Raw genomic sequence first — 24,296 nt, forward strand, 5'->3', positions numbered from 1 at the left:
TATTGGAAATATTAACTTACTATTCCATCCTGCCTCTTTCCTCTTAAGCTGTTTTCATAAAAAGTAGTTCAAGTTTGTTAGGTCTGTCTTTCTAACATACCTTATTTGTAATATGTTTGTAGTATGGTTTTTTTGGCTAGTTGTTGCATAGTTCTTTTCATTAATTGAATATGCAGTTTAGCTAAGACGTGCATTTCTAATATCCATAAAGCAAGGTGGAAAATTCATATTGAAATTAAAATTCTAAAGATGAAGATCTTTTTCATCTTTAAAACATCTCTTAATCTGCAGTATCAGCCAGTAAATTAAGCTTAAATACTCTTGAGAAGGATCTTTATCAYTTTGTGTTTTGATCACGTTAACTGTGAGTTTTGTTATGTGAAAAATAAGCCCTATCCTTTTGAGAAGGGAAAAAGAAAGTCACATTTATTTAGGGCACCAGCAGAATGAATGCACCCAAACAGCAGTGGAAGAGAATCCTCTTGTCGTGCAAGGACACGTTCCGTACGCAACTTGGGAGACTTCTCGTGCACATCTTGTCTCCAGCAAGGCCACTCCAAGAAAGAAAGCAGGCTTTGGAGATGATGCGTGAAGCAAACAATCAAGAGATTATGCGTGACTGTCTTAGCCCAACTTTGCAAGTAAGCTCAGTGTTTCAAAGAAAGTGTGTTCAAATTTCCTGATTAAATTCTAAAAATATTTAGAACTGTGTATGTGATTAAATTGGCCAACAGATGGCCCTTGTATTTCTGGGTTTGTCAGCAAAACTTTCTTGGTGGTGCTCAGTGTCAGTTCCAGGGTACTGTAAGCAAGAGAGGGCATTGTTTCAGATGGCTTAGGAGCAGGAATTGGGTAGGAATATTGCTGATTGAGTTCTTCAAGAACTGGAAGAATGTTTGACATAAGAGATAAGGCGTGTGCCACAGTWTGACCCACAGTAAGGAATAAAAGTGCTTACTAGATGATCCTATGACATTTCTGCATTTGTGATCACATATACATTACTCAACTGGAAAACACCTTTCACTGGTGAGGAAAGAACTGATATACCAGCAGTGGCTTCTTTGGGGGAGTGTCATGTTGAGTGTCTTCATTGCCTATGTCTCCTTAACTTATATTATTATATTATTATTATATTAACTTATATATTATCTCTCAATTCAAATTTGGYTAACTGAACAAGGGACAAGCATTTCAGGCAGGCAAAGCTGGAGGCCTCTGGCACACACTTCCTGAAGTGTAAGCAAGGAGCTGAGTTAACTGTATTTGGAAAGGAAACTTAACATTGCTGTAAGCCATTGAAAAGTAACAAGATGTTAGGAAAATTCTCTTATCAYGTGGAGAATTAAATTCAGCAAAGCTTTTTCTCTCCAGGAAAAATTAAAGAAATGTGTCCAAGCTGACTAGAAAAGACATTAAAGATTGGGGAGGGAATGTTCAGTATTGTATTATAGAAATGAATGAATGACTATACCCTTTTCTTTTTCCCTTTTCCTTTCTGTTCATCTTATAGCACGGACCTAAATTAGTGCTCTATTTACATGAGTTAATGCACAGTCACAATGATGAAATGACCAAAGAAGAACAAATAGCAGCAGGAGATTTTATGAACGCATTAAAATGTTGTGGCTATAAATGCATCCCCCTGAGCCCACCACCAAAACCAGACCTAATGAAAACTTTGAAAGAGGTTTGTGAATAAAAAYATGACTTCAAAAATTGTATCTGTTACATGGGGATAGGGTTTTTTCTTTTTCTTTTCTTTTCTTTTTTTTCCCCTGAGGTAGTAGCTTTGTTTTGACTTGAGCATTGCTTCATGCTTTTTACAATTCTCTTTGGATTAGAAATTTGTTACACATGCTTAACACTGCACAACAAGCTCACACATTAACGTTCTTCTAAGTACRTGACTTTACCAAAGCAAAGTTGATAGTTAAAAATAAGTTTTCATTTTAACTTTCTTTGTTAGAACAAAATGAATTTTTATGGTTTCTTGCGAAAATATAAAATCGCATCAAAATGAATTAGAGTGACTGAAACAGACTTCATGGTTTTAAATCTTGAGATAATATTAGTGAATGTTTTTTTTTCTCAGTTTTCCTTTTTTAAAATTGTTGTAACCTTTAGCCTCTGCTTCCTTAATTAAGCTTAATTTTTTTAGGATCAGAAGAAATATGAGATGGAAGAGGGTGTGAACAAAGCTGCTTGGGAGAAGACTATGGCTAATAATCAGCAAAAGTAAGTGCTTTCTTAAAGATGCTGGAAGAATTTTGGAAGACTGTCTGTTCACACCATTGCAGAGTTGCCTGTGTGATTCTTAAAAACGCTTCTTTCAACTTAACAGCAATGTTAACTTCTGGATATTTACTATACCATTATAAAAACATCTTGGTTGCATTTTGATAGACTGTATAATAAATGCCATTGTATAAACTTCAGAATATTGAATCACTTTTTGCATCTGTTTGGTATTTCACCTTTAGACTTACGGCTGTTTTCTTTCCAGTCAACTTTCCTGTTGCTGTGATTTGTGCAATTAAATGCAAGACAAATGTCTCTACAACTAACTCTGATCTACTATGAATATGATATTGTTTATATATATATAAGTACTTTGATAACAATTTTGTGAGCTCTGTATACTGCTGCTACTTCATTTAATTTCATCACATAATCAAATCTGAGAGACTTACAAATGTACCTTAATGCAGGCACCTGCAGTAGCTACAAAAGTCAGCTTAGTCTTGTCCAGAAAAGTGACAAGACTTTAGTATTTTGAATAACTTAAATTTGAGTAGTAATAAATTACTATTCTTCAGAGTTTTAATGCAATGAATGAACATTAATTATTAATGCATCTTAATGTTTAGTCATCAGTCTTCTGAATGGTTTAACAGTTCTGTGATTGTTGCAGTTAATACTTTTGTTTTCACATTCCAAAAAACTATTCATGACTCATGGAAAAACAAATGTAGGTCAAGTTGATGCGAATGTGCTACAACAAGAACTATGGAAATCTGCCAGACTTTAAGAGTGTGTGGGGGTGTTTTGGGTTTTTGTTGTTGTTGCTGTTCTTTTGAAGAGGATGTTTCTTCCCTTCCCTTTTCAGTGTGCTGACTTAACATTTTAAAATACAGCTTTCTTCTTTCTTTCTCTCTTCCACTCCCCATCAGTCTCTTTCAACGTCTGGATACAAAATCAAGAGATATTTCCAAAATAGCTGGAGACATCACACAGGCTGTCTCCCTGTCACAAGGAATGGAAAGAAAGAAAGTGATGCAGCACATCAGGGGGATGTATAAGGCAGAGTTAAGTGCCAGCAGACACTGGCAGGAGCTTGTTCAGCAGCTTACCCATGATCGGTAAGTTATTCATAGTAGACCTGCACTACAGCACTCAGTATCTGATGTGTGCTTAGCATTCAAGTTAGAAGCACTTGAAATGTAGATGATATTAAAAATAGAATGACTTTTGCTAATCATTGGACTGTTCAAGACTGGTAAAATACTTAAATTATTCTCTTATTTTTTCAGGGTGGGTGGCCAAGGGGTATTTCTGTCTCATTTAGCCAAGAATTTTTTGGTCAAATATGTTTCAGTGTGCATAACGCAATGAAGTGTATAGCATAAAGTTTTAATAGCTTTCATTACATTGGATTACTTTTTCATTCATTCATTATGATACCAGCTTGGAGATACCAGGTTTACTTATCTGCATAGAGCAAAAGATACCAAGTCTCATCAAAAAAATCTTGACTGGGAACTAAGCAGTAGTTTTACCACTACAGAACTCTCATATAGGTCATGTTTACAGCAATTGGGCATGAGGTCATCTTTGAGCAGTTGATACACCTTAATAGTGTTAGACACTTTGCATCACTGTCTTCATATGAGCTAGTAACTTGAGTCTTACAGTAAGTAGTTCATAAGTAGGTGGTTAGTGGAATGGTTCAAGATAAAACTGCAGAATTCAGGTGTGTGAGCTGGGGTWTTTTGGGATTATTTGGTGGGTTTTTTTTTTTTTTCATAGAAGTAATTGCCAGAGTAGTACTGCAGAACTTCTGCCTTTCTMTCATTTAAAGAAAAATGGAACAAGTAAGCATATATACTATCTCTGTTGCCAAATTCTAACACACTTTTTTTAATTTTTTTTTCAGAGCGCTCTGGTATGACCCAGTCTATTACCCAACTTCTTGGCAATTGGATCCAACAGAGGGCCCAAATAGAGAGAGGCGACGACTGCAGAGATGCTACTTAACTATACCAAATAAGTACCTTCTCCCAGACAGGCAAAAACAGGAAGGTAATTATAACAAGATTGTGAATTGTTATTAATTGTTGCAAGGGTATATGTGAGTTGTCATGAGTACTAGTTTCTTAAGTACTAAGTTTGTGGGGTTTTTTCTCCTTAATAGGCATGATCAAACCTCCCTTATCTTATCTATTTGAAGACAAAACATATTCTTCTCACTCTTCTACTGTAAAGGATAAAGCAGCAAGTGAACATATAAGGTAGGCTGTGGGTAATATTTACCTCCCTCCTTCCCTCATTCCAAAGAAAAATCCTTACTTTTTTTTTTCTTTAAATAAATATTTAGAGTAAGATAAAGGAGACAAATGTTAAACATTGTAGGCTTCATTGCTATGCTTGCAAGCAAAAGATCTAAACTATTAAGGTGTGAATTTTCTGACTCTTATATAGTATCTCTGCATTTTCAAAATCACTAGAAGCTAGTATCTGGCGTGATACGAGATGGGAATTCTATGAGATAACCTGGTGTTTTATTACTTGTCACTTGTATCCATGACAGGCATTGCAACATGGTCTGGTAGGTCTTTCCATCAGTGTTCAAAAGCAAATTATGCTGTCATCCTTCAGGCTTTTTATAATCTGTGTTAAACTTAACTCTCGAGTTATGTCAGTTTACTATTTATTTCAGGCACTGCCTAAAATACCAAGAGAGAATGTAGAAAGCAATAGATTAAATACAAATACACTTGTATGCAAGTCTAGAAAGCTGAGGATCTATTTTCTTTCCCCTTTGGGGATTTAAACTGTTAGGGCTATGGAGTTCAGAAGTCTTTCTTTGGCTTTAGCCTTTGAGACCATTAGCTTTAGCTACGTGTGGGAGGAAATGCGTGAACCAACAAGCGACACTAGACTTTAAATATATTTCAGAGTTAATCGAAGATGCATCAGTGTAGCACCTTCAAGAGAGACTGCTGGTGAACTATTGCTAGGTAAGTAAAACTTTCAATCTTCATAAATACTTTTCCTGTGGGCTTTTWTTTTTCTTCCCAAAGAGAACATAATTGTCATGAAAATGTTAGGAAAGTTAGTGCTRAGTAATTGATCTGTTACCGGACCAGAATTATATCCTTTATATCAGTTCTGCCTTTCTTGCTGTTTGCATGTGTGCTCTTTGGCCTGTAGTTAGGTTTAAAGTTATAGATATGGCCTGAAGATGTGGAATGAAAAATTCTATTTCTGTCAAGTATGGTCTTGTCCACGTACTAGTCATAGCACTCTTAAAACATGGACAGTGAATGTTTGTATAAAATTAAGATACAATATACAAACAGTAATTTCATATAGCTATTTGCCATTTTTCTCCCCCTCAGGAAAGTGTGGCATGTATTTTGTTGAAGACAATGCTTCAGACGCTATTGAAAATTCTGTGAGTATATCGCACAGGCTTAATTTTTCCAGGCTGTGACTGAGCCTAGCTGTTGTCTACTGTTATTGAGATTGCCTTATCTCTGATCAGAGGTCTCTGGACAGGGCCAGCCAAATTGATTAGTTTGAGTTTAATGTTGAGTGTAACACTTGCTCAGGCTGGTACCTGCAATAGTCCTATTGGAAGCTGGAGCATCAGGAAGTACAGTAGAGAGACTCTCAAATGTATAAATTCTGCTGTACACTACAGGATCACTGTTACCTGGATTTTTTTATACAGAATGCTGTAGCTTCCCTCTTATACTATGAGGAGAAGGCTGTTTTATGTGGGAAACTGGAACCAACTTAATTTTTTTTGATATGCAAAGGTTCTGATACATTACTTTTTTATATATAAAAACTTTAAGCAATGGATTATAATTCTGGCAGTCTTAAGGTAGTTTTGGGAAACTCTGATAGAGCTCCTCCTTGCGTCCACTGGACACACAGCTGCTGTGATTCAAAACATTACCAGCTGTTTTGCTGCTGTGTCCTGAACAGAGCTTGCAGAATGGAATTCATGCCAAAACTTTGCTCACTCCCGTTGGCTGTCCAGTATCRTAGCTTAAGTGCCAGTAAATGTGCTAGAATGCTGAGCAGGGAGCTGCAGTGGCTGAGGTACGGCGTGCGTGCTGCTCTGCCCGCTGCCTTGAGGTGGGCAGTGGCAGCTGGGAAACGTGCGGGAAGAAAATCACAATAACGTCTTAAAGCATTACAGCAAAATTATCCAASTCTGCCTTAACATGCTCTGTAACTATAAACTGGTCCCACTGAAGAGAGGATTCCTRTTTAGAAATGTTGCTGTTTAAAATATTTTTCAATTGCATATTTCTCAGAGTTTTCATGGAGAAACTGAACCAGCATCCTTTTCTTGGACCTATGAGGAAATTAAGGAAGTTCATAAGCGCTGGTGGCAGCTAAGAGACAATGCTGTGGAGATATTTCTAACAAATGGCAGAACCTTACTCTTGGCTTTTGATAATACAAAGGTAATGTGGCACCGGTTGCATAGTAATAATAAAAACGTTTTGCTACTTCTTTGTAACATATACATTTGTGTGTTAGTTTTTAAGGAGATCTGTTGCATGGACTAATATTAAATTTTGCTTAATACTACTGACAAAGCTATACTCAGCCAGGTTTCCAGACAAACACAATCACATTGTAAAGTACATCTCTGATGTATTAAGCTGTTTGAAAAACTTAGTAATATTGAGCACTATTCCATTACAGCAGATCTCTGGAAATTTGTAAATGAGAAACTTACTGAGTCTGGTTTGAAGCTTTTAAAATTATGATTAAAACTGTGATGTTTTCTTTTAGGTCCGTGATGATGTGTACCACAACATCTTAACTAACAATTTGCCTAACATTTTGGAATATGGAAACATTACTGCTTTGACGCACCTGTGGTGCACAGGACAAATTACTAACTTTGAATATCTGACTCATTTAAACAAACATGCGGGCCGTTCCTTCAATGATCTCATGCAGTATCCAGTATTTCCTTTTATACTTTCTGACTACACCAATGAAACACTGGACCTAAATGATCCATCAGTATATAGGTAATATAAAAAGTTTGGAACTGATTATTTCTAAATAATTGAATTGGTTATTTCAGTAAAGCTGTTTAACTTCATCGTATTAAACTGTGCACACAGATGGATGGAGCTATTGAGGAATGAGCCTCATCCATAGTAACTTGGGGTTTCCACAATAAGTGGGTGCTTCACCTATAACATTTAAATGAGATGAGGGTACGAATATGTAATAGGATGCTATGGATCTGACTTGTCATCCACTGTCCTGATCGTCATAAGCATAATCCACTGATTTAAATAGAGGCTGTATTTTTAAATTCATATGACTGAAGACTTCTGGACAAATTAGTTAAACAGAAAAGGAAATAATATTGTAAATGATTTTATGAGTTAAAAAATCACATTGCCTTAACTGTAAATAGAGCTAAGTAAGCTGTCCCATCCTAATAAATTGTTATTAAGCTGATTTAACATTAGCAGCACAAAGCCTCTRTTTTTAAGTGATTTTCCTGATTTGAAAAGGGGGCACTTTGAGTTTACTTGCTTATCTGTTATTTTGCTACGGGTAGCCTGTGGATCTGAGTTTGCAATTAGCACTAACTTAACGTGGCCTTCTTATTCTCTAAGCTTTTTTATAAAGTGCTGTTTTTAAGTTTTGCTTTTGTCCTTTTCGTGTTACTGAAGGCCTTATTCTTAGTAATGCATTATTAAATGGTGTGAATCAACATTACAAAAATGACAAGATATCAGTACTATTTATATTACAGAAATCTGGTCAAACCTATAGCTGTGCAGTCTAAAGAAAAGGAGGATCGTTATGTGGATACTTACAAGGTAATTAGGATAACTTTGGATTTAGTCTTTCTTCTGTGTATCACAGAATCAGTMAGGTTGGAAGGGACCTCTGGAGATCATCTAGTTCAGCCTCCCCGCTCAGCAGGGTCACCCAGAGCACGTTAGACAGGGTTTCATCCAGGTGGGCCTTGAGTATCTCCAGAGAGGAGACTCCGCAACCTGTGGATATATATTTCCTCCCCCCCCACCCTCGCCCCCCGCCGTGTGTGTGCGCCCAAAATGCGTGTGCATGTAAAAGTGAGATGATTTGTAAGCTTTGTTTTTCTTAACATGCCTTAATAAACAAAACACAAATCCAGTATTTTGTATCTATGGAACTCTCATTTCCTATGTGTTACGTTTTCTGAGAATTGTTTTACAACTTGTTTGGAACCTGTGATTGTCTGTTCCTGTACCTGAAATCATAAATCAATGTAATCTTTCCATGCAATTCTGCTTAGGAGGTTAAATTGGCATCTTATATATGAACATATATTTGTAAAGATCCCTAAATACCAGAGAGAGAATTTATTGCTATTGATTTTAAATRATTGCAATATAACTTGTATTTAATCTTTCTCGAGGGTAACAGAAAAGCTGTTTTTTCCTTCAAATACTCGGTGTAACAAAATTTGGAGAACATTTTTTTTCTTTTAAACTGAATGCTGTTTTTTCTTCTAAAWTGAATGCCGCTTTGGTGTTTTTTGTTCTTTTTTCTTAAGATTTTTTGGCTTGTTTACATAGGGCAGAAATAATGGGATGCCCTGCTAYGGTTACAGCCCTCTTTCTTTATTGTTCTTTGGATTGTACTTGGAGAATAAACACTTCGTATTCCTGATCCCTTTTAAAATATGTAGGAAATGACATACTGGGGCTGGAAAGCATCTGTAGCTGGACCTTCAAATTTACATCTATATCGTGGCCTTGTGTGTTTTTTTTTTTTTTTGCTATTTTTTTTTCTCTCCATTTATTATTGAAAAGTCTGTATAATGACTCACCGGTGTTAGAAAAAAAGAAAAACAGTATAGAAGTAATAAATGTTGTAAAGCAGGTCATTTAAATTAACTTGAAAAATGCATAGATACCTAGATAGATTGTTTCTAAGGACTTACATAAGTGACTGCTTTTTGAAATACGTATTTGATCCCAGAACACTTTTGAACTTACGTTCCTTTAGAGGTATCTTCTACTCCTAAACAATTTAGGCAAGCTCTTATTTTTCTTGCTGCTGGAATGCAAGGTCTAGGATGTTCTCTTATCTTTCTAGTGTCAGCGTAGTTTCAYGCTTTACAGAAGCTATAAAAATGCTATCTGGTGTATGAGATGTAAGTTAACAGTCCAGCTGAATGCATGTCAACTTGAATTGAGCTTCAAATGTCCTTCTCTTTAGAAGAGCATGCCTAGTATTTTGAATGGGCATTCAGAACAGTTGCTGAAMTAGTATTTGAATGGCATATTTAAGGTGTTGAAACTGAATAGGTACTTCAAAAAGTGTTACCTTACAGCAAGTTTTGAAGGTGGGAAGCCTTCTTTAAATAAAGATGTAATAGTCTTGAGTATATCTCAATTTCTGAGGAGCTTAAGTGTTGAAATGTTGTATAAGTGATCTCAGCATTTWTGCCTGATAACAAAGGCAAATTAGTCTGCGTTGAAGTTTAAGTAGCGGATTAGTGAGGTGTTTTTTGCTACTGTTTCTKTAGTATTTGGAAGAGGAGTACCGTAAAGGAGCACGAGAGGATGATCCRATGCCTCCTGTACAGCCTTATCACTATGGATCTCATTACTCCAACAGTGGAACTGTGCTTCATTTCCTGGTTAGACTGCCACCTTTTACTAAGATGTTTTTAGCCTATCAAGGTAAGATTATTTTTGTTTGCACTTGCGTTTCATGTCTGGATCTAGTCTCAATGATCCAGGAAAGCCCTACGTTGCTTTGTTTCAGAATAGTTATCAATTTCAAATTGTTGAGATCAGTAAACTTAAATCTAGTGTGTTTTCACAATGGACCCACTCAAATTATCAAGCTAACTGTAGGCTGTATATTTTAGTGTTTATTTAGAATGGAAAACTGATCTATTTAAGTTTCAGTCTGTACGCAGCATCTAGTAATTGAGAAAAAAGAATTCTAAATGTTCTTAGCTAGCTGGTGAGCAGTTAAATTCTTGAATTTGCAGATGTGCAACTGGTACTATGTCTGTCATCAATGTGACAAATCTATTTYGGATTTCTTTACAGATCAAAGTTTTGACATCCCAGACAGAACCTTTCACTCTACAAACACAACCTGGCGCCTCTCTTCCTATGAATCAATGACTGATGTAAAGGAGCTTATCCCAGAGTTTTTCTACCTTCCGGACTTTCTAGTTAACAGAGAAGGTATATGAAGAGGATACCAGAACTATATACCAAAAACAGCCTTAGCATTTGAAGCYGAGAACATTTATATCCCGTGATTAAATAGGTTAAGCAGTAGAGGGGTAGGTTAAGTGTGGAGAGATCTGGCATTAATTTTTTGGGTTATGCTGTGAAGGCTTTTATATAGGACTTAGGAAATTTTCTCGAAAAAGTTTGAGGTGCAAAGGAGTTCTTCCTATGTAGCTGACTTGTTTTTGAATATGCAGGTGCTTCAGAGTCTGTGTGTGTGACCTSTTAATGGAACTATTTTGATAAGCAATCATTGAGACTAATTGTTAGCGTTCATAGAACCCTGTAAAGACATTTTTGAAATCGCTATAAACCAAAATGTTGAAATGCTTACTCCTCTGTTTCTAGGTTTTGATTTTGGCGTGCGTCAAAATGGTGACAGAGTTAACCATGTCAATCTTCCACCTTGGGCTCGTAATGATCCTCGTCTGTTCATCTTGATCCATCGTCAGGCTTTGGAGTCTGACCATGTTTCCCAGACAATCTGCCACTGGATTGACTTGGTGTTTGGTTATAAGCAAAAAGGCAAGGCCTCTGTTCAGGCTATTAATGTCTTTCATCCTGCAGTAAGTACTTGTTGCGTGGCATGTTTGTTCATTGTAATTTAATGGGGGGAAAAGTGCAGCCTAAGTTACTTGGAAAATACCCAGCATGGAGCAGTTTCTTGCTCATGAAGTGCTGAAGAATAAGAAAAGGCTTTAAGCATTTCAGGGCATAACTGACAAGATCCTAGGGTTTGATGTGCTACATAGTGAATCTGCATTAATCATTCTTGTCCAGTGATAGGCAGGGTATGATCATGTGCCCATTTTGTGGAGTGGTGTGTTTTGTTTTGTTTTTGCCTTCTGAATAGCAAGTTGTTTTTAATGGTGCACAGGAAGCTTGTGTGTGTGTTTGTGTGTCTATACATACCTACATCCACATAGCTGCTTCTTCCTCATTCAAAAAGTCTTTTATTTTGGAAGATTCTGCTGTAGCTTTTGATAAGGTTAGAATAGTTTGCATGGAGTTGAGTATTTGTATTTCCTTCATAGTTACCTTTGTTTTGTCCATCTAGTAAGCATTTTCTCTTTCAGTAAATTTGATTTCAAATTAGGGAAGTAATTCTTTTAATGTAAAGATTTGTTACTACTCACTTAATTTTAACACTTCAGATCTTGGATTATATTATTTAATAAGCTAAATCCTTACTGTCACAAAGTCTGTTCATCCAGGTGGTGCTGGTTTCAAAGGCATGCATTTCCTGTGTTTTTGGCAAGCTGTATGTAGTTGTTGAGGAGCTACTGGCAATAGTATTTGATAGTGGTGGGTTTCTTTCTTTCTAAGTAACCATCCAAATATCTTCCCTTTCTTTCCCACCCACCTCTAAGTATTTATTAAGTTACTATCTGGAACTTCAAATATTAAGTTTTTGTGAATGTGTTCATTGGGTTTTTTTGAAGTGAAAAGTCAAGACCTTTGTCAATGTGACTGAGGAAAAGGATGTGGTATGCGATTAGAGAAGCGTAGTCAGTTTTCACTCTGAGAAAGTAGAAGAAATAATTTCCATTCCTAAAATATGGAAGCTCTTACTTGCAGCTCCCCCTTCAATGGAAGTTTTAATACATTATTTAAAAGATTTACAGAAAAACTTTATCAGAAACCTTTCTACTTTTGCACAAGCTAAAGGTCCACTTAAAAAAAAACAAACAAAAAAACCCCCACCTCTTTGACAGGGATTAGTCAAGGAGTACATGTAAGAGCAGCTAAGATAATAAATCTGGTAGTAATAATCTCCATCAAAGTGGTGGTGAAAAGTTTACTCTTCAGTTGCTCTTTAATTGGTATAGCTATTGCTGGATGGCTTCTGGTAAGTCTTAAAATCTGAAGAGTCTYGTTGCTCTAAACTTGTGTATATAGAAACTTTTCTCAAATCAATTGCACAAGCTTATTCCTGCCTTTCCTTCCTGCTATCTAGACCTATTTTGGGATGGATGTTTCTGCTGTTGAAGATCCTGTCCAGAGAAGAGCCCTTGAAACAATGATAAAAACATATGGACAAACGCCTCGCCAGCTGTTTCATACAGCACATGTTAGCAGACCTGGATCCAGGCTCATCATGGAAGGAGAACTTCCTGCTGCCATGGGATTATTAGTGCAGTTTGCTTTCAGAGAAACCAGAGAACACAGTAAAGAAATACTATATCCAGTAAGTCATTTTGATTCACAAGTTGTTCAATTAATATTCACAGATTGTGATTATTATATCTTTATATTTACACTTGAATAATTGAAGATAACATCTATCTATCTTTTACTCTGTTAGTGAAAGTTACTGGCATTGTGCTCCTCTTTGTGCCTTAGACTTTTTCCCACCATTACCTACAGGGTTTGAATTTTCTAGAGGAACAGACTGTTTGCCCTTAGCACAGAGGGACAAGACTGGTGGTTTATCCCTCCCTTCCTCTTAGTTCAGCAAAAGAGAAATGTGTTTTTTTTTTCCTCTCTTCACCGAATACCTTCCTTAGCCCAGCATCCAGTAGATTCGTGTATAATTGTCACTGCAGGCTTAAGCTCTTCTTAAGAATGGTTATCCATGGTGTGTTGCCCCAGAAAAAAAGAGTTCTAGAGGTTCTGCTTCATGCCTCTTGGAAAAGAAGAATAGACTTACTCATAATTATCTATAATTTGTCTGACATACGAGGATTTCTATGTGGAGTCTTCATTCTTATGTTATTAGTGCTTTCAGCACATTCTCACTAACATTCTTCTTGCCACTAAAAGCTGGAACAAGTCATAGAAGATGAGTAATCTGATTTACGTGGGTACTTAGATGTGGATATTTTCTCATTCAGTTGAAAAAGATAACTGAAGTTCTTAACCAATTTATATACATCTAAATGTCTTAAATGTCTTAAAATTACTCTTCTGATTTCTTGGTTATAATAAAAAGTGCCTAATAATTCAGTACCTCAAAGGGTGCTTGTGACCTAGAAAACCCAGGAACTAATATCTAAATCTGTAGTTCACCTGATTTCCTGTTGTCATTGCTAGAATGTTTCAGTGATTGTWCTTAAACTGCAACTTGCTGACAAAATTGTACTGTAAAAAAAGTATATGAAATTAGTGAAGGGCTACTGAAAATTATTTTATGCATTCGTGATATATTGGATGGCAAAGTAAAAATAGATCTGAATTCATCTTGGTTAAAACAAATAGTTGGAGTGCGCTTCACGTGGCTGATCTTGTGCTTTCAATGATGAATTCTGTGTTCATTATACAAACCTGTGGTAGACAAACATATACTGTGATTTGTTTCCACCTCCCAACATCTGTGTTGTCTGTAGGACAGTCACACTTTAGGCATTTTTTTCTCTAAAGTTCAGTAAGAAACTGGATTCTTGGATGAGGAGAAATCAGAACTTATCATTCCACTGTCTGCACTGTTAGTTTTCTACCTCAGCCCTTAGGTAACTTCTAGAACTCACTTAAAACTAGGAGTTTAGCTGATGATACTACAAAGCTTTACACTTGTCTTTCTAGAATTTTAGAATACTTAAGTAATCCTTACCTACTGTTTTTTGTGACTTTAATATGAATAATTCTGCTTCCACTCTAATAAAATAACTGTCTTCTGAAAAGTGTTTACCTGCTTTTAATGTGAACCTTATTTGTATTTGTTTCAGAGTCCATTAYCGTGGATAAAAGGCTTGAAGTGGGGAGAATACGTTGGTTCCCCAAGTGCTCCAGATCCTGTTGTTTGCTTTAGCCAACCACATGGAGAAAGATTTGGCTCTCTGCAGGCCTTGCCAACCAAAGCTATCTGTGGTCTGTCCCGCAAGTTTTGCCTTTTGATGATATATAGCAAGGAGCAAGGTATGAGCACCTTAGCTTTGTATTCCCCACAAAAAATAGCCATGAAAAATGTAAATCTAATGTTATTCTCTAGCAGACTTCCTAGATTTATTCTGTTTAGCCAACAAGTATGACCTTTTTACATGTGTAGTATCTTTCCTGAATGACTGGATTTGACTTTTGATTTTTCAAGACAGCCTAGAGGCATCCAGTAATTAAGCTGGTATTTTTTCTTTAAAATAACTTACACTGCTGAGAAATTCAGTCTAGAGAGAACAAAAAGAGGTGAAAAGAGTGCTGCAGCAGAAAGGAGAATTAAAGGAGCAGTTTGAGACATAGTGAGGAAAGCTATCAGTAAAATTTGGAGACAAAGGATCTTCTGCTTTCAGATAAACTCCTTGAGGGGATTCTCTATTAATAAGGTACAAACAGGTTTTTGTAGTTTTTCCTTTCTTTAAAACAAGTGCTACTGAAGGTCTTAAAACTAAGTGTTCCATTGAAGACATCACATTTAGTTCTCAAAAATACGTAACATTCTCCTTCAGAAGTTATGAATAATCACCTGCCTAGCAGGTTGAAAGTATTGTCAGCCTCTTCCCCTTTTTCCTCCCCCTCAAGATGCAATATTTTTGTCCATGTTTCAAATTGTGTAAACATTCAATGGTCTCTAAATCCCTATTTCTGAAAATTCTGCTTATAGATGAAACCATAGCCTAACAGAAAACATCACTTTAAATTCTTGATTGTTGTATCCTAGCTTATAGTAAAACATGGACCCTGGATTTTTGTTATTGACTGTCAGTGATCAACTTTTTGATTGCATATGTGACTATTTTTTTAATACTTTCCCTCAGGTGTGAGAAGCATGCACAGCACTGATATTCAGTGGTCAGCTATTTTGAGCTGGGGATATGCTGATAACATTTTAAGACTGAAGAGCAAGCAAAGTGAGCCTCCAGTAAATTTTATACAGAGCTCACAGTTCCATCAGGTAAGAATTTTAGGCCTTCGGGTTTCAATTTAATACTGCTAGTTTAATCATGTAGTGAACTGATTTGGCAAACAAATTTTATTTTGAGGGATGAGATTAGGATTCCTCTGGGAGAGGTTGCTTAAACTGCTAGAGAACTGTCTTTAGTATGTTTAAGGGGCTGGTGAGATCTACTGAAGATTCTGGCTTGTGGTGTGGCTGTAGGGTTAGATTAGAAGTCTACAGTAATTTGCTCCCCTTTGGCTGTAAATTCTGGGATGCAAAGAATTTCCCTCTTTAATTCTGAAATCCTAACAAATATCACCTACAGCAGGTATATTTTAACTGTTGGTTTTCTTTTTTAGCCTAGATATTTTATATGGCTTTTCTTAGGATAATCAATGAAAAACAATTTGTCCAAATGCTTCGGCATAATGGAAACAGCAGTTAGAGTAGCTTTTATTAATTTTTTTCTGATTTTGTTTTGTCTTTTCAAGGTAACCAGTTGTGCTTGGGTGCCAGACAGYTGCCAGCTTTTTACAGGTAGTAAATCTGGTGTCATCACAGCATATATGAACAGATTCACAAGCAATACAGTAAGTACCATCAGGCAGAGTTTATATTTAAGGATTGAGATATGTTCATTATTGCTGTCATTTTGCTTTTAATAAGGAAAGTAAGAGAAGGGGGGATTTGTATTCATGACTTCTAAAAATATCAAGTACTTGTTTAGTGTTCGTTTCTAAACAACGCTCTCTGACGTTGTTAGATTTACCTCGGCATGTATATTTGGGTAGGAGTCTTATTTTCTTGTTCATGTACAGCTAGCATTTAGTTAACCCTCATCTGCACACAGAACTGACTATGCATACAGCTATGTGCTCAGGCTAGGGTTTGGAACTGAAATTCCCTGGCAAAATAAAGATCCTTATGTAAAGGGAGCTTCTTTCTCCAAAGGAGACAGAGCCTTTCAAAACCTTAGCTGAAATTGTGGAATACCTTTTCTCAAAGAAAGCAACATTTCAGATGCCACCTTCAATTAAAAAAGTTAGTTACGTTATAGCATGAATGTTAACCACTGAGCCTTTTCACTGTATGTCATACCCCTCAAGAGGAAAGACTGGGAGGAGGAAAGTTACATGCAACTTGTATCACTTAATACACTAATGGAAGTTGCTGAGGTCTAGTAGAAACTTCCCTTATGCTATGTGGTAATAGGCATGGTATAAAAACAAAAATTGAAATTTTTCTTCTGCCTCACTCTCAAAGCTTTTGTCTGAGTTCTTCCAGCACTATCCTCTACTACTCTTCATAAGTAACTTTTTTGACTAGTCATTTTAGTAGTCACTTTGGTATGCTTACAGGATTACCCATAGGAACAGCTAAAGTAACTACTTTCTCAAGTTTAGCTTGATAAAAAGCTAAGCAGACACAAGCAAACATGCTTGTACTGTTGTGTACTCTTCAGTTGCTACAGTAGGGTGGACTAGATGGAACTTTGATATGACCCACTATACTCAGTTTCCTATTTTCAACAGCAGCAAACAGAAGATGCTTCAACAGAGAAGAGCACAAACATATAAAATGATAATCATCTTGGCTTTCTTCTAGTTTTTGGTATGCTGCTCAGATTTTCTGAGCTCAGAAGCTCTGAGTTTAAAAAATAAAGTAGGACTTGAACCCTGCAAGTTTAAGTCAGTTGGCTCTTAAATTAAAGTATCTTAATTGCTCACCAGAATAGTGATATTGTGAATAACCTGCTTTGAGATTTGGATTCCAGCTAAAACTTTTTGAAGTACTAAAATACAAAATCACTATTTTTGTTTTCTGCAATGCTAAAAAAAAAACTCTAGTAATGTATGCTTATCCTCAAGTCCCTCATGTTTCTTAGAAACATGTGGGTTTTGTTCCACAGATGTCTTTTTTTTTTTTTTTTTGAGATAGTCTCTGCTGAACTCCTCAGCACTGACAGTTTTATCTGCCCCAGGCAGACTGACCTTGCTGCCAATCTTGTAGCTCCTGTTGTTAAGTCAGTTATCTGAGCCAGGGCTGTAGGGAATGTAAATGTGCTTCCTAGCATCTGTTCTGTGTGCATCTAGTCAGCTGTGCAGTGATAGTGAAGAGTTTGTTACAATGAAGTACTTGAAACATGAACATTTTGGCCTGATTCATGCTTGTGCAAGTTGAACACACAAGCAAAAAACAGGTATGTTGTTAATTGAATATTAATCAATATTCAAGAATCYAGAATCCAAAGTCGTACTATCAGAACATAGAGCTCCATGTTGTACCTCAAATGGTCTTTTTTCCYTAGCTGTTGCTTAAAATGGCTAAAAAGACAAATGAAGTACTTTGTGATTTATCTTGATAGATAAACCATACCTTCATGAAAAACTCAGCCAAGTGTTTCAGGTTTTGCCAAGTGACTTATTCCAGCTTTTATTCGCTGACTGTTAGAGTTAAGGAAGGATCTATATATCCAAGATACCACACTGTTTTCAGCATGGCAACTGGATGTTATTGTATGTATGTTTTACTGGAGAAAATGTGCCATAGCAAAAGRCAAACTTTTTTTATTGTAATTTGGTCAAGTATCTGTCATGAGTACTAAACATTTAGTCTTGCTCTGCTCAGATACTGATTGTTGCAGTACTACGCAGATTATATCATCCCCTTTAGCACAAAAATGTGAATTTTCTATAAAGCAAGTCAAACTGTCTGTATATTTTTTTTCATTTGTTTCTACTTTCAAGTTTGTAGACCTATTATATATATACCCCATACCCTCATGCAAATATGCAGACAAGGTTCTGCTGCRTGTGAGCAGAGAAATTTTCCTTTCTTTTACAAAGCTTATTCTAATCTCTGTACAGCAAACTTTCTTAATTAAAACATTAATGTTCTGGTTAAGCAGCTCTTCCAATTCAGAGCCAGTTTTCAGGAAGTCTGAATCACTTCAAATGACAGAAATTGAATACAATGTTCAATTTGTGTTCAGTATTTGATTTGATGCTCTAAATTTTTTCTATCAATTTCTAGATTATTGATTTCTTGCATATCTTTCCAGCTTAGCACCAGCTTGAGGAATTCCCAGTAATTTATCATACACATGGCGTATTACCTGCTGAGCTTTTTTTTTTTCCCCTCTCTACTCTTCCAAGTGCATCTTCTAGATAACTAAAACATTGAGGACTATCTGTCACTTCTGTATAATGTGGAAACAGCACAGTCTTGCAGAAAATGAATCAGCTAATTTCAAGGTCTGTAGCTGAGACAAAGTACAGTACCTTTTCCCAGGTGACACTTCAATTAATTGGACTGTGTCAAAATACTTATGTTAAAGCCGTAGAGGCAAAAAATTGAACACTAATGATACGTATAGCTTATCACATATAAAGTATTAAACATAATAAACATAATAACATAATAATAAAGCATTATCAGCATTGTTCAGCCGATCCCTTTAAAAGCAATCGGAGTCATCTATGGAAATTCAACAATTAAACTTATCCCTTTTCAGAAAGACCTTAACACTTTAGTCCTGAGTTCACATTACATCTTGATGTTTTTCAGCCTTCTGAGATAGAAATGGAGTCACAAGTCCATCTGTACGGTCACACAGCAGAGATAACAAGCTTGTTTGTGTGCAAACCATACAGTATAATGATAAGTGTCAGCAGAGATGGAACCTGCATTATTTGGGATTTGAACAGGTACAAGTGTATACGTATAAATTCTACTATTGGTTAGCTTTTTAAATACCAGTTTTCAGCTTCTTAGTGTCTTTACCATTTAATATTAACAGAACATGTTCCATGTGTATCTTAATGTGAAGCAAAAATTTAGTGCTTTCTTTCCACAAAGTGTACTGGAATTCTAAAATAATCAGGAATAATGCTATTATATGAAATGTTACTTGAAATTAAGATAACTTTTTTTTGAAGAAGAATGTTTTTGGTGTTTAAGTTTTAACTCTGGGCTTGTTCTACTTTTGTTCAGGCTGTGCTATGTCCAGAGTCTGGCTGGACACAAGAGTCCTGTGACTGCAGTTTCAGCTAGTGAAACAACTGGTGATATTGCAACAGTTTGTGATTCAGGTATATTTGAGGGTCAAGAAAAGTTGTTTTTCTTGTAGACCATATAGATCATGAGATATGCCATTATATTGGTAACCAAGTATGTATTAATCATCCAAGGTTCTATAAAGTCAAATAAGAGTGTGGTAGGGAAGGGGTGGTTGTCTCTTATACAGAGGCATGCGAATATTTCCAGAAATTATTAAGTTTGAGTGAAGTGTAGAGAGGTACAATAGCTAACAGCTTTATCCCTTTATAAAGACCTGAGATTTGATCAGATTCCTGGCAAATCTAACTTAGGGTTCAAGAACCAGCCACTTAAARTAGATGGCACAAATCCCCTCTTACTGTTTCCCTTCTAGTACATGAAAATTGGTCATTAAAAATAGATGGGTACAATGTCCCAGAGATCAGAAGTGATACAGCTTTTAAACCATTTTATGGTGGCTTGGTAGTACACGTGCTCACTATGACAAAAGCAGAGAAGAGAACTGTGTACTGCAACACATGTGACTTCAAGTCACTTTAAACCTTCTGATCCTTTGAGAAGCTGATTTTATTTTTTGTCTTTAAAACACTTACTCTGTTTCATAGCCCTAACTGTGGTTTAGGTTTCTTCTGATATTGCAATGTCATGTTCTGTTACAGTTGGAGGGGGTAGTGATTTGAGACTTTGGACAGTTAATGGTGATCTCGTGGGACATGTACACTGCAGGGAAAGCATTTGCTCTGTTGCTTTCTCTAACCAGCCTGAAGGAATATCTGTCAACGTGATTGCAGGAGGACTAGAAAATGGAGTTGTAAGGTAAGCAGTTGGATTTTTATATTTATTAAAATGCTTTATAACTTGCATCACAATTTTGAAAGCATGTAGACTCAGTCAAACTGATATTTGGCTTTAAAGAGGTTGGGCAAACTGTTGTCCTGTTTCTAAACCTAGCAGTTGCTAAAATTGAGCATTAAACTATTTTAAAGAAAATTAAATGTGAAGGAAAATGACTTTCTTTCAGGCTGTGGAGTACATGGGACTTGAAGCCAGTGCGAGAAATAACATTTTCAAAGTCGGCCAAACCTATCGTAAGGTAAAAATATTTCAAATTTACAGTAAATGTATTTTCCTTTGGGGGGGGGAACAAAAAACAAAACCGGCCTTGAGTAKTGAACACAGATTTGATGTGAGGACAGGGGATAAACAACAATGTCTGAAAATGGGCATGCAGACCTACTAATTAGTCACGGAAGTGGAAAGAGCACAAATGTACTGTATTTGTAATGACAGTAATAACTAGCTTCTGCTGCTAGCAGGACAAGATAAACACAGATTGAAATTAGCAGGATTCCCTTGACCTGAACAATAGCTACTCTTTATTCTTAAGTTTATTTTTCCCCAGGAGCTGTTTAATAATCAGGAGATAATCTTTTATTTTGAGAAGTCTCAAGTAGACATAAGAGGTTTTTCTCCCTCAGAAGTAAGTGAAGACAATGCGTTTCCTCTCAGCCACTTTTTCTGAGGCTGGAGGGAAACTGTGGAGAAGGGAGAAAATGAGATTTATGATAGGACCGAAGCTGCCGTTTTAGAGTGCTTGTGTAATTTTGCCCATTAGCGTCCACTTGATCGTTTGTATAAGCAGARTTATTCTCATGTCAAAGTGTTTTCAGAAGAACACAGCCAAAGCATCCGATTCTTGATATCCCCGGAGGAGGGATGTCTGTCCCTTTGTAATCGTTTCTCCTGTTGTAGAGTAATTCACTCAACAGATCWCTTCTAGGAATTTTATGTTGTCACCATTGCTGAAACACCATATTAAAACCCAAACCACTAATCATTGGGTTTTAGAAGCAAGAAGCCCTGTCTGGTAGCAGTTATTGTCATTCAATTATCTCCTTTCAGAAACATTTCACAAAGCTTGTTGCTAATGATGTAGTGGCTACTGAATAATTTAAAGAAGTTTGCTTAAATGAGATGGAAAATGGATGATGATCTTCAGGCTCTCTAACAATACCCATGGCATGACTGGAGAGTTATACTGCTGTTATAGCTTAGGAAATACCCAACTGAACAGAAGTCCTATGCTGTTTCGTGAAACCTGACAGATTTAGTTTCAGAAGATACAAGGGACAGCCCAGGAAGCAAGTAGGATCAGCAGAGCTGACTATTTCTTTGATACTGCAAATAAATGAAAGTATTGAACTGCATGACATATCAAATTGCTGGACAAAACTGCAGTTCAGATTGGCTACAAAAATGAGTAACACACTACTGTGCTAATGTACTTGCTAGGACTTGAGCTAATTTTCATTGGCTCTGCTCTTGTAGTGTTTTTAATATATTCTCTACTATTTTTAAACAGCAACAGCCAAATTGGAAGGAAAAAATTTTGTTTTCTTGTTTTTCAGCCTTACATTTTCCTGTGATGGTCATCACTTGTTCACAGCTAATAGTGATGGAAATGTTATAGCTTGGTGTCGCAAGGACCAGCAGCGCTTGAAGCTACCCATGTTCTATTCATTCCTTAGCAGCTATGCAGCTGGATGATGACTTTTTTTGCTGCTAACTCGTTATGTCTCTGATGCACTTTAAATCCAAAATAGATTACAGAATCTCTTGGTTAACTGGATTTTTGAAATGGCTTAAGTGTCTTTAAAATAACTGAGTAGATTTAAAGAAATGGGAAAAAAGAAACAGTCTAAGTTTGTTGAAAACTGTATACACATGCACAAGCTTGAAGAATGTTACGGTCACTGGGAAACTCTGGTCATATATTCCAATACCAGCAAAGAGGCATGTAAATGCTCTAATTTACAAGTCAAAATGCTGCAATATAAAATGTAATAGTATTTTTTTAAGTCACTTAGACACAAGGATTTCAACAATTGATTCAATAATAGTGATTTTCCCCCCTCTTTGCTGTTGTAAAATATCAGCAGTGTAAAGTTCTTTATTTATGAAAATGTCAGCATATATATATATATGTATGTATATGTATACACACACACACACACACACATATATATATATAAAAAACTAAAGTGTAGTGTAGATGGCTCTGGGATAATTGACCCAAAACTTAAAAACCCAAGATGAATCAAAATTGCTTTTTTGAGAAGCAAAGAATTCAGTAGGTGCTTTTTGCACCATCTTATGGTATTGTAATGCTAAAAAAAATTGTTACCTTTATATTTGTAATTTTTGCTGTCTTCTCTGAGATAGGATAATAGTCTTTACGACAGACAAAAATAAAATACCTGTGTCTTAGTGATGGGCAGGCATCTCATGGCATCATGAAGCAATAGTTAGATCAGGGTTTTGTGGGGGATTTGTTGTTTTTGTTTCATTTTCCTCAATGTAAAATGTTAACTCCACAGATTTGTAACGCTAGCTATTGTGATTCTATGGCAGGAGATACATCTTCAGAGCATACAAAACACACACACACACACACACACACACACACACACACACACACACACACACACACACAGAGGTATTAAAGAAGGTACAGGTGTGCTTCCATTCAAGTGTCATTGAAGTTAAATATACTGTAAAATGTTTGAATCTAATGCCTGAATGATTAATGTTCATAAGCATCAGATGACTTGGAAGAGTTTACACAGATGCATTGTGCAAATATGGTATTTATTCCTAGGTGCTATTTTTGGGGGGAGGAAAAATAAGCCTGCATTGTGAAAGGCTTAAAATTTGAAGTCTTAGGCCAGATCAAAAATTAACTTTTCAGCTGATGGATTTTAAGGCCTGTAAACCTGATTCACACTCTACCTTCTAGTCATCTGAAAGGTAAAACACAAGAATGCTACTTAAGCCTGATGTAGTTACATTTTTTTTAATTGTTTTGCTTTTTCATCATTTATATATTCCACCATTGCCATGCAGATGAACTGCTGTATCTTCTCATATTTCTTCTTTTAAGGTTCATCTGCCTTGAAAACACTGTAATTGAGAATGTCAAGTTGTGATGAAGGAAACATACACAAGAGATCTGTATACTTTGAAAAATCCAAACAGTCTTTACAGAAATTCTTGCAGCTTCCAAATTTGAAGAACTTTTCAAACTAGAAAAACTTAATCAGAAAAGTCTTCTCATAGTCTGTGACAAAGACTGATCTTTGGCTTAATTAAGCAAATGGCTGCATACTGTATGAATTGAGTTTTAAATTGCATATATTGTAGCAACATCGTATGGGATGGCTCTAATCATGTTTTTTGTTGTCCAAATGTTAATGTAAGGTCAAGCACAGACTGAAAAACTTTTTGGCTCACGTTGAAGTGATGTGCATTATTTAGAAGAAATAAAACACAAATCTTGTGGTTTAGRGGGTGCTTTTTTGCTCCCTGGTCTGGGGTGTTGCTCATAAAGGCTTATTTTTATAAAGCAGAATTCCACTTGTCGAAAACCAATATGCAAAATTGCTGGCCTTGTAAAGAGTGCAATATTATATTTTTATGTAAAAGTAAAAATGATTTTTTTGAAACAGGGAATATTTATTCAGTTTAACATGTTCTGGAACTATTAAAAAAAACTTTCAATATTAGATGTGCATGTCATAATGAAATTCCCTGTAAATGTCACATTCCACACTGTCTTTGTATATATTGTCACATTGTTGGGTAATAAACAGATCTTTATATCAAATTGCTTTTGAGATGATTACAGCCATGYTTTTGGCTTAGTTTCTCCTTTGTTCTCTTAGAGATCTTTTGCTCACTTTGATCCAGTTTTGGTTTTGCTGGCTCATGTCTTTCATCTTATAAAAAATAGTCTTGAAGTGGGAGGTTCTGTTTATGGCCTACATGCAACACTCAAACTGGAAGAGAGGGGTATGAGATTTGAAATGGGAACCCCCAGGAGTATTACATTTTCTACATGCCCATGTCCCTCC

General features: G+C 36.1%; 1 protein-coding gene across 6 annotated transcripts in view; it reads left to right on the forward strand.

The window, feature by feature from the left end:
• The window catches only part of LYST (lysosomal trafficking regulator), an 84,575-nt gene extending 60,546 nt beyond the window's left edge, over positions 1–24,029 (forward strand). The window contains exons 31-53 of one of the 6 annotated variants that reach the window (XM_085315441.1): positions 435–641; positions 1,514–1,690; positions 2,162–2,238; positions 3,174–3,362; positions 4,157–4,302; positions 4,415–4,511; positions 5,179–5,240; positions 5,622–5,677; positions 6,552–6,704; positions 7,039–7,283; positions 8,027–8,093; positions 9,794–9,950; positions 10,329–10,469; positions 10,866–11,083; positions 12,475–12,705; positions 14,183–14,372; positions 15,206–15,342; positions 15,819–15,917; positions 18,895–19,034; positions 19,321–19,418; positions 20,046–20,202; positions 20,408–20,479; positions 21,795–24,029. In XM_085315441.1, the coding sequence (XP_085171567.1) occupies positions 435–641; positions 1,514–1,690; positions 2,162–2,238; positions 3,174–3,362; positions 4,157–4,302; positions 4,415–4,511; positions 5,179–5,240; positions 5,622–5,677; positions 6,552–6,704; positions 7,039–7,283; positions 8,027–8,093; positions 9,794–9,950; positions 10,329–10,469; positions 10,866–11,083; positions 12,475–12,705; positions 14,183–14,372; positions 15,206–15,342; positions 15,819–15,917; positions 18,895–19,034; positions 19,321–19,418; positions 20,046–20,202; positions 20,408–20,479; positions 21,795–21,933 (3,255 nt within the window). In that variant the 3' untranslated portion in view covers positions 21,934–24,029. Of the gene's footprint in view, positions 1–434; positions 642–1,513; positions 1,691–2,161; positions 2,239–3,173; positions 3,363–4,156; positions 4,303–4,414; positions 4,512–5,178; positions 5,241–5,621; positions 5,678–6,551; positions 6,705–7,038; positions 7,284–8,009; positions 8,094–9,793; positions 9,951–10,328; positions 10,470–10,865; positions 11,084–12,474; positions 12,706–14,182; positions 14,373–15,205; positions 15,343–15,818; positions 15,918–18,894; positions 19,035–19,320; positions 19,419–20,045; positions 20,203–20,407; positions 20,480–21,794 lie in introns of those variants that run through there. The other 5 variants (XM_085315442.1, XM_085315443.1, XM_085315444.1 and 2 more) reach the window with 5 other exon arrangements.
• The last annotated feature ends 267 nt before the right edge of the window (positions 24,030–24,296 follow it).

Source organism: Rhea americana, unplaced genomic scaffold, assembly GCF_003343005.1.
Source record: "Rhea americana isolate MKP2758 unplaced genomic scaffold, rheAme1 scaffold_43, whole genome shotgun sequence".
Lineage (NCBI taxonomy): Eukaryota > Metazoa > Chordata > Aves > Rheiformes > Rheidae > Rhea > Rhea americana.